We start from the raw sequence: 10,651 nt of genomic DNA on the forward strand, positions 1-10,651 counted from the left end.
TGCAGTGAGAAGCCTTAAGATAAAACGAGTCAGGGGTTCTGATAAGCTATGTAGGACATGCAGCCATATTTAAATTGGCAAATGTTGGATATCAGTGCCTTCTAGAAGACTTTCTGCCTATTTTCTGTTGCATGTAAGTAATCCCTCACCCCCCCCTCCTTTCCCACTGTAACTGAGTGGCCCAGCACCCCTGCCTGCTGCCCCTTAATTTGTTACTGCAGAAAGAAACCAGCTGGCTTGCTGAGGCATTTCTCAATATCCCAAACTCATCCTCATTTCCTTTCATTATATCTCTACCTGTCACATTTTTTGCAGAGAAAGGAACAAATGCATTAATTAGAGTGCAGTGAGAGATCCTGCCTGAGCCTCCCACCCTCTCTGCCTCCGTGACCTCGCAGAGATTTCACTAAAAATGTGTAATTAGGTTTTGCAAAGTGACGTCCTGACCATATGCACTTTTTTCAAGTGCTGAAGCCCTAAGCCCTAAGTGGTGGTGTGTGTTTTTCAGAGCTGCTTAGAGTACCACTTCATTTTTCTAGCTTTTGTTTACAAAGTTCTGTTTACTTAGCTTCTTACCAGTGCCCGAGGACATCAAAGCTAAGTCCATTTTGAAAACTCTCAAAGCCCATGGACAATGTCACTTATTGGCCTGGATTTTGCATATTCTGAAAAAGGTGTTATAGATTATTGCTATAGATAGGCTGTGTTGTAAATGTTGTGTTTGCACGTGAGCTTGTGTATGTTCATCTGTCTGTCCTTGTGCTAGTTTGCCAGAATATGTAAAGAAACTCCATCCCAAGCAGGGCTGGATTTAAGCATGATCTGAAGTGCTCTGCTAGCATAGATTGCACCAAAGCTCATTCTGTGCTGAATCTGTGCCAAAGTGCTTTTCAGTTAAATTGCAAATTAACATAATGTCTCTTGCGAGGTTAAAATATTATTATTCTCTTCTCTACTTCCTCTCTTCAAGTGGAGTCTGCTGGTCCAGTTACGGACTTTTAACCATCATCATTACCATGATAGAGATGAGTTGTCAAGGAGAGGGGTTTCTCAAAAGCATCCAGACTTAAAATTGATCTAGCTTCCTTTAAGGCGCTTGGTGCAAACTGGAGTCCCTCTAACACAAATACCTCCTCCTCATCATCCAGGATGTGCTTCAGCCTGGGCTTTAAGAGCTGCCTGAAGTGTCAAAAGAGCCTGACTCTCCAGGACTGTTGGCAGGTGAAGCTCAAGTTTGTCCTGTAGTGTGTCATGCTCTGGCTGTAGCTTTGTAGACCAGAGCCGGGGGCCTCACCTGACAGTGAAAGCAGTCTGGGAACCAGTGAAGACTTTTAGGCGCAACTGTTGTACCTGCGCAGCAGGAAAACAGCTCCTGCCTTTACAAGGTAGACCTCTACATTGACAAGCTGTCTTAACCTAATATGTTCTTGTGACAAAGGCATGGATCAGGAGGGCCAGTTCCTACTCTTGGTGGGGGGGAGGAAGCAAGCAAGCAAGCATTTTACGATGATCTGTTTTTCCTATCCTCAGCATTAGGAGATTGTTTGTACGCTCCTGGTAGTTCCAGAAGGGGCCACAAGCCCCAGGCAGACAATGCTTTTCTTGGAGAGCAGCGCTTCTGAAATGAGAAACAGACAGGGAAAATAATGACAAGCTAAAACATACCAGCAAGGAGAGGTTGATAGGCCAGCACTGTGGTCTCTTGTTCCTTTTGTGTGGATGGTCCCTGCTTGCACTCCCGCTGCCTTACCTTAGCTCCACTCAAGAGCTCCACACAACTTGAAGCCTTCAAAGTGTCGTTGTTGCATCTAATCACAGGCTCACAATACACGTTTTTTAATGTTGATATGAAAAATCAGGACACTAATAGATACATAGAACTGCTTTTGGATTTCAACTTCCATTTAGGAGAAGAGCTAAATTGCTGAATCTTAAACAATATGTTTCACTACCACCTCACTAGCAGAAATTCTCGCACTCAAACTCAAGGAAGAGCTGGCAGTGATATCATGGGTGCTCTACTTTTCACAATAAGCACATCTTTCCCTGGTTAAATAACTATCAGTGCAGATTTTGCCACATTTCATCACATAATGCCCAGTCCCAGATCTTTCTGGTTTTTGTTTTCAAGCACTATTTTCTCAGGGATGCCCTAAACAGATCTAACTAAAAAAACCAAGATTGTTTGGATCCCTGTAAGTGCTGGGATCCAAAGTCAATGTGGATCTTGCAGTGTTTATAGGAAGCTTTACCTCTCTGGCATATTTTAGCTTCTACGAACTAAATACCATGCCATTCATACCTGTCCCACTTGCCTGCTTCTCAGCAGGGCTTGCTGGCTTGGCCAGTGGCTGCATCAATGCAGCCTCTGGAGATTTAGGTGACTTGAGAGATGGCAGGGCAAGCTGTGGATATATTCCCAGAAAAGACCCAGGTGTCTGCAACACAATGGGATTTTACTGAATTTGATATGTTGGTTTTACAGAGGAGAAATCTTGGCAGAAGTAGAAGGAAATGTGGGGGGAAAGCAAGACAAGAGTTTTTAAGTGATGAACTAGTGGGAGTTTCTGCTCTGACCCTGGATCCTGTTCATATACACCTACGTTCCCCAAAAGGTGCCACAGGGACATAGGGAAGCAGCTGTGACAGCAGAGACAGGCAGGAACTGTACCTATAGCAAGGAGCTGAGGAGAGGGTGGTTAAGCTCTGTGCTCTTTTACAACACGCACACCACGTTGCCCATGTAACAGTCACGCTTTTCAGGCGCGCTCTTGGAAGATCTAGGCACAAGCACAAGGAGGTGGTTTGAAATTACTACATATGTCTTCTTGATATATTTACACTCTGGGGACCACCCACGTCACAGGATGTGTTTGAATTGCTCACCAAGCTTTCTTCTGGAGTAGAAACGAAATTACAGTTTCTCTTCTCCCAGAACACGAGAAAAATTAACAACTTTCTGAATTATTATTATTATTACAGAGGCGTTCTTTAAAAATAGGTCCTATTCTTGAAGACCTTTCAAGCACTGGGGGAAGTCTTTGCACCTTTTCAACTCTTTTAAATGCTGGTTATTTAATCCTAGCTTGCAAAAAAAATGCATAGAGGTAAAAACAAACTCCTCTATTTCGTAAGCCAGTTTAAGCAAGTTGAGGAAAGGATATGGGAAGGGAGGATGAAATCCCCATTGGAAAAGAAGCATTCTTTTTGATGTTTATATGACAGTGGAATCCTTGTGGATACTTCTGTGCACTGAGACAATATATTTTAGTTTTAATTGTTTCAGTCAATGTCAATTTTACATCAAACATGCAATAAAGTAAAAATGGCCTTTGGGAAACATCACTGAATCTTATTTTGTGCTGCAGTACTGCCAGTGTAAATATCTACTTCTGTTTTTTAAGCTCAAAGCCAAATGGAGCAACATTTTCCTTTCAGAGAGACTACTGGCCTTTCAGCATCAAAAATATTATTTTAGCATATAAAAATTGTTTGTCAGTGATTGTAATAACAAGAATCTTTGCAAAATCCATTATTACTCTAGTAAACATTTTCCCTTAGGCAGTAATAGAAGGAAATGAATTAAGAAGTTAGTTGATAGCAACTGGATAAGAAAAAATCGCAAAGAAAGTGCCACATCTACAGAGTTACTGGGATAAAATATATTTTCTTTCTGTTCAAATTATTAAATGTTTAGAGTAGCTCAGAGAAAACAACAGATCTAAAGTATTTTGGTAAGTTATCATTTATTCTACTGCTTGCTTTCCAGAATGCTAGAAGATGACCTCAAGTTAAGCAGTGATGAAGAAGAGAATGACCAGGTAAGAACCAGACAACTAACATGTCACTTGTAGCAAGTTTCGTGTGGCGACTGAGCTACTGCAAATATTTTGCTAATGCTTTTTCAAAACATACATAGAGGTTATCAAAATACATGGCAGTACTGTAACTGGAGTAACAGATGTTGCTGGTTGGAGCCAGCCCGCGTGTGCTAACTGCTGTATTGGTGGGGGACGGTCTGCAGGGCTCTTGATTTATTACCCTGATGCGACCCAGAAGGTTTTTGTATCAGTCTCCTTCTGATTTGAATTTGTTTTGTTTTAAAGAGCTGCCAGGGAGGGGAGAAACAGGAATTCTGGATTAAAGGCTTCAGGACAAACCTTGCAAGCATCAGCTGGCCCAGGGGATTAGCCACTGGGCTACTCATCTCTTGACTGTCTAGAGCCTCGTCAGCGTCCCCCCAGTGCTCATCTCTCCTGCCAGTGTTTTCAGTCCATCTCCGCATGGCCTCTGCATGCTAAGAAAGCTAAGGACAGCTGAGAGAAAGCCTTGGCTGTGCGTCTCATTCACTCCATAACACAGCAATTAGGGCACTTGCCTGGGTTTTAACTGCGGGGCAGATACGTCAGCCAAAGTTTTCCATGTATCAGGAGAGCTGGGTTTTGTTGGTGAGGAAGAGGTATCTCCCACATTTTCCTTGAAGCATTGCTGTGTTTTGTCTAAAAATTTAAGTACTCACTGGAATAGGGCTGGATCTTGACGTTCCCGTGGCTAACTGAGTGCTCCATTGCCAAGTGATGCTGTCGCACACACTTTCCTTCTCAGTATACTGGCATAGATTATTTGGTTAGAGATGAGAGGGCAAGAGCCACTTCCCTTTCTTCTTGCACTAAAATGCATGTCCTGTGCCTTCACCAGAGCATATGAGGGCAGTCCAGCCCCTGGTTGCATCTCATAGATGGATCCAGACCTGGATATAACATGCATTTCAGATGTGATTATTTCAGTCAAGGTTAACTGGAGCTATCTAGACTTCTGAAATTCAGGATCTTAGAAAAATAATTCTAGATATGTAGGCATGAATCTCTTCCAGGGTTTTCTGTAGCCCTTGTTATTAGAAGTCTCTATTTTACAATGCATTCCAAACAACAGGTAAATAAAAACCTTTTGATATTTATACTAAACTATTATTTCACCTCTTTGGAGCTTCTTGGTGTTAAGAAGATTCAGCACATGTATTCAATTATCTACATATTTATACAATTTCTTTTTGTTTAATGCATTTCATCCCGAAACACTTCACATTTAATTACTCTTCCTGCTTGTCTAGGTAGTTTAAAATACAGCGGATAGACAGCGTAGGGCAAAGTAAAGTGAGGGACAGGAGGGATGTCTGAAGAATAACAATAGCACAGCAAGGTGCCATGGTGCTTGCAGCAAGGGGCTGAGTGGCAGGGGAGGAGAGCGCCAGCGGTCAGGAGAGATGTCTTGTCCTTCAAATAGGAAAGGAGATGGGATCCTGCATAAATGGGTGTCAGTGTGGAATAGGCTGAACTTCTGGTTTGCTTCATAACAAGCAGAAAGGGACATGTGGCAGTGTGTATTGTGCAGGAGATAAAAGAGCTTTAGTAGGTATAGGCAGAGAAGGGACTGTGGAAAAGTGATACCTTTGATTTAGTGCTACTTAGATCTATTAACACCTTTCGTGCACTCGGACTGCTCACTATTGTGCGTGCTGCACAAGGTCTTTGCTTTAAGGTACAGCTGATACAGCCTGGTCTTTCCCCTCGGTGCTCAAACAAGCTCTGCAGAGCCAATGCAGAGTTGGTCACCCATGCAGCAAAGAGCAGAGCCAAGATCCCATTACTTACTTCTAATAGTCACAGGCCCTAGCGCGAGCAACCTTTGGCAATTACCTTGTGATTTAGTCCCCTTTCCTAGTCACATTTTTTTCTAAATTGACTGTACAGAGGGATATCTCCTGGAGATGCAGGCTGGCTCCTGCTATGTGAAATGCTTTGCAGAACCTCGGCTGAGACCTGCAAGTTTGCTTAACGAACAATCTTAAATAAGTCTGCCTGCTGGATAAACAAAATGCTAGTTTCCATCTACCTAGCAGGAAATAGGCCCAAATAAGAATAACACAGACCCCCTCCGCCAATAAATGCACAGATTACAACATGGACCTGTGTCTAAATGTCAGTGGGAGAACACGTTTCCTTTTACTTCCTAATTCTGAGGTTCTTTATTCTCAGATCTACTCCTGAGCTCGGGAACAGGAAAGAAAGAAATCAAAGATGAAGGGATAGGAACAGTACATGAGTGGTTCCCAGATATTCCTTATGTAACACATTAACCTTCTAACCCTAATGAGCCAGTCAGGCTCATTTAAGTAGCCAAATTTCTCAGAGAGGTGAAGGTGACCTGTACAAGAACCAGGAGTATTTTCATTTTGCTAATTTCTAAATGGGAAAGTTTAGGGGGAAAGACTTTTAAAACTTCAGAGAACCTTTTGTGTTTGTGCCTGAAATTGCTGAGCAGTGAATCAAAAGTTTCTGGAGTGGTGCAATGGGGGGCAGGTGCTCCTGCACTCCCAGGGCTGGCATTTGGAGGTCTGTGACTGACCCAGGGAATGTGAGCCATGGATAAGGGAGGCCAAACACAAGATGGAGACATGATTAAGAGCTTCAGGACCCGCATTCCCAACCCTTCCCTCTGTGCCAGCAATTAAGGTAGTGAGATTCACAGACCCAAGAGAGGCAGACGAGGCTGGGTTTGAGCTGAGTGTGTGTGCGCCCACAGTAATTACATTATCCACACATATTAGTCTCTTAATTTTAATTACATAAATGTATTTTTCCTCTTTAATGAGCATAGTTTATCCATTTAAACTGATCGTTTTAATTTTACAGGCAGTGATCATAGGATCTAATATGCAGGGGGAAAATTTCCTGTTGGCATATTTTACATCACACAGATTGAAGAAAATATACTTTTTAATCCCCAATCAATATCTGAAGAGCATGCAATTAACAGATACCAAGGTAGTTAACATAAATCTGCAAGTTAAAGAGCCAATTCATTTTGATTTATAACACATAGAGTAATAATTTCATCATCATCTCTCCCAGAAAGCATCTGAAGCTTTGTAGCATGAAGATGTCAAAATTGCACTTAAGATTGTTCGAAGCACTGAATTGTAGTGGTTATTGCCTTTTGGCTCCTTGAAGTGTGGCATAGCACATGAAACAGTCTCCATTATAATACCCTGTTCTTCTCCGTAGAGGTCACTGGATAACTTAAATCAGTCTTGGGTGAAATATTAAAAGGAGATTGTCAATTGTAATATGAACAATTCTCTTCCCCCCCCCCTTGTCCTTTTACAATAAGAAATTTTTGTAATAGAAAGAAGTCCCTTTAAGGAGAAAAAGATCCCTGGCATCATTTGTGCAATTCATGTCAATCAATAGACAAATAAATTAGCTGACTGGTACACATACATGGAATAATAATCTAACATATTTTTGCAACCCAAGTCTGCTTCCTTGTGTGCATTTTTTCTGCCCGGGATCAGGTTGGTTGCCGCTGAAGTTTTGTGGCTGTGAAAATTTATTACCCACAGAGTCAATCTGCATTCTGGCTGCCAAGTCTGAATAAATAGAGTCATTGTGCTTGTCTGGAATATGTAACCAAAGTTCATCCAGTCAGCTTGACTTTCACATCCCGTGGGATTCATAAAAGCCAACACCCTGGTATGTGCTCTTGATTCCTGCCAAAATTTTGTAAAATTGTATAAACAGAAGTTGAAGAAGCAATCAGAACACACTCCCAGGGACATGGCTCTGCACTCCAGCCCCTGCTATATCTCAAAAGGAAAGACCCAACTTTAGTAATTTATTTTTTATATATATAATCGTATGACTACCCTCCTGTGGTGGCAGGTAAACATGGGAGCTGAAGACACCCGTCACGCACAGTGCACAAGGAGGCAGCGAACAGTCCTCTTGGATTCCTTAATTCTGCCTGCACTGAAGGAAGAGGGAAGGCAGTGATTGCCTACAAGTGGCTGTCCTCCTTAAGCAGACAGAGGGACAGGCTGGCCCTGCAGGGTCTGAGCGATGTGAGTGAAACCGACCCCTCCATGGGCAAGCCAAGACAAACAGAAAGCCATGTCCTTTCACAGGAGACCTCAGTGGAAGAGCAGCCTCAAGAAAGTTCACCAGGAACAGCTTCAGTGCCATAAAATAAAAGTCTCAGCAGGCTGGATCTGGCTTGACACCCAAAGCCCCACAGAGCAATGGCAGCCCACCCAGCCCAGCACTCTCCTGGGGGTCCTAGGGCTGCCCCCTGCCCACCTTGGGACAGCCAGGGTGGGGTGCTCCCCTAGGGGACCCATCCATGCTCCAGTATGACCCTGGCCATGACTGGGACAGAAAGCTTGGGGCTAATTTGGGTTACACCCAAAGTTCCAGTGGGGACATATAGGCCTGTGTTTCCTCCTTATCACATATGCGCTGAGGGATGCCAGGACTCAGTGCTGGAAATGAGCCTTTCTGGCAAGATTGTCTGCAGCACAGGAATTTACAACCAGCCAAGTCCATTCTGTCGTTGCAAAAGGACAAAAGTCCATCTGTGTGGCCAATGACAATTGATGTAGCCATGTCCCTGCAGAAATAGCATTAGGAAATTATTTATTTTTTTAATGTCATAAAATCATGCTTCATTTCTTTAACAGTGGCCAGAAACAAAAAAAATGTATTGAAAGACAATCTTTTAATAACGTGTAGGACTTTTCTCTTTCACTTCTGGATATGGACTGACAATCCACAAAAATATAAAAATTATCCTGAAATGAGTGGTCATGCGTACACTTTCTTTCTGAAGGAATAATTTTTGTTAGAGTCTATTTAAGCACTACTTCTGCATATGAAATGTAATATTCCAGCTAATTTGAGGCACTCTGTAATGAATTTTGAAAAAAAATGAAAAAGAGGCAAAGTGGCTATGAGCTTTCTTTCCTTAAGACCTCCTCTGTTAGAGCGGTGCTTTCTGAAGCCAAATATCAGCCAAGCAGAGTGCAGAGGCAGGTACATCTAGAGAGGAGAGTTATATTGGGCAAATTCTAACGCGCCACTGCATAGCCCTGTTCATCATCAGAACTATTTTTAGGCAGTGCTAATTGTGTTCACATATGCCACGTCCAAATATTTAACCACATTAAGTCATTTTAGTGTTGTGCTCCCTTTTATTCACCTCTTCATCATTGCAATACTTGATGCTTGATCAGAAGGGAAAAAGAGGGAAAATGAAGATGAGAACACTCAGTCCTGGGAAAAAAAGCCCTGAGCCTGCATCATCACTGCAAATGAATTTCACTCTCAAGGAGTGCCCTGATAAACTTTGGAAAAAAAAATCTTTCTGATGAGAAGTTTCTCACTCCACTGAGCACAGAAACCTTATTTCATGAATTCTGGCCATGTGCAAGTCTGACTGCAACCCAAACTGCACAAAACAGAGATAGGCAAAAGTGGAAAAATTAAGTTTTGGTTTAAGGAATGGCTGGAACCTCAGATGGTTTTGTACTTGATCCAAATGATCTGCCCAGCCCTCTGTCACTATAATGTGAGTGTATTTTTGGACTGGAGGAATAGTCACTGTAATAGCCTTACTTAACTCAGATAAGCCCATTATTTCCTGTGTATTAAAGAAGCAATCCTTTTGGTATCCAACTTAACTAAAAACCAGAGCTAGATTTAAGTCAGCTGAGCCAAGCTTTTTTTTTTTTTTGTGGTTTGCGAGCTCTGATTTTAAAATCTCTGTGACATCTAAATTTGCGCTTCCACAAAGCATGACAAGAAGACCAAGATTGCCTCACTGAAACTGTCAGATGAAACAAAATAAGAGCTCAGTCTTGTCTTGCCAAACTTGGCTCACATCACTGCCTATCTTACAAAATCAGATTCAGTGTCTGTCATGCACTGGCAGGCAGGATCAAGCTCTAAATTTGAACACCACCACCATGAATGACAGTGAGAAAGGTTAGAGATCAGCTTGGCTCTTGGACATGGACAAAATCTGGGGAAATTCAAACAGGGCACCCTGATCTCCAGGCTCCTCAGTAGCAAACCTTGGAAAATAAGCTTAAAATACAAAAGCATCTTCCTTGTCTCTTCATGTGAATGGTGTGACTAAGCTAAGTTTTAGCTCTAGTAATTCTCAAAAGCCTGCCCTTTTCTGCTGGTATTACCTTTTTACAAGCCTAACAGTTTCTTTCTGTATCTACTGTAACTTTCTTAACCCCATCTTCTTGAAATCTTTGGGTAGGTTGGGGTTTTTTTCCCCTTATGAACTGGAATTACTGCATGAACATCTGTTTTGGGAACGTATCCTGATGCAATCAATTCAGCAGTGCTGGCTGATGTAGAGAGTAAAGGTGGATTAGGTCCCACATCTCCAGGCTGGCCTTCCCTTGTCCCTGTCTCTTGTGAGCCCGTCAGCCCGTGCGCCACCACTCCTGCGATGAGGAGCCCTCGCTGAAGCCAGCCACCCTGCCTGAGCCTTCACACCGCTCAAGTGTGGCCAAAAAACACCTGCTTGCCTTCAGGCAAATTCATCTCAGTGTGCCTGTAAGAGAGCGGTTAAATAACCAGCAGTCACAAATAATTTAGAGCCCAATATAGTGTCACTTGTAATATGGCAGCTATTAAAAGCACAAGCACAACCTCCCTAGGAGCTGCCTTTTGCTCTCTGAGAGGCAGAAGGTCGAGGTCCCTTTGCTCCCCTTGGTCATTCAGACTCACGCTGGGGTGGTGTCATCATGAGGAGCTGTGTGAAGGAGATGTGGCACACAGAGGTGGGTGACAGGGAAAGA

General features: G+C 42.7%; 1 protein-coding gene across 1 annotated transcript in view; it reads left to right on the top strand.

Annotated features, from left to right (window-relative positions):
• Nucleotides 1–10,651, top strand: part of AFF3 (AF4/FMR2 family, member 3) — a gene marked incomplete at its 5' end in the record, with an annotated part of 268,426 nt that overhangs the window by 176,255 nt on the left and 81,520 nt on the right. Inside the window, one exon of the mRNA XM_010188239.1 lies at nt 3,770–3,821. Coding sequence (XP_010186541.1) covers nt 3,770–3,821 — 52 coding nt within the window. The remainder of the gene's footprint in view (nt 1–3,769; nt 3,822–10,651) is intronic.

Source organism: Mesitornis unicolor, unplaced genomic scaffold (genome assembly GCF_000695765.1).
Source record: "Mesitornis unicolor isolate BGI_N332 unplaced genomic scaffold, ASM69576v1 scaffold9967, whole genome shotgun sequence".
NCBI lineage: Eukaryota > Metazoa > Chordata > Aves > Mesitornithiformes > Mesitornithidae > Mesitornis > Mesitornis unicolor.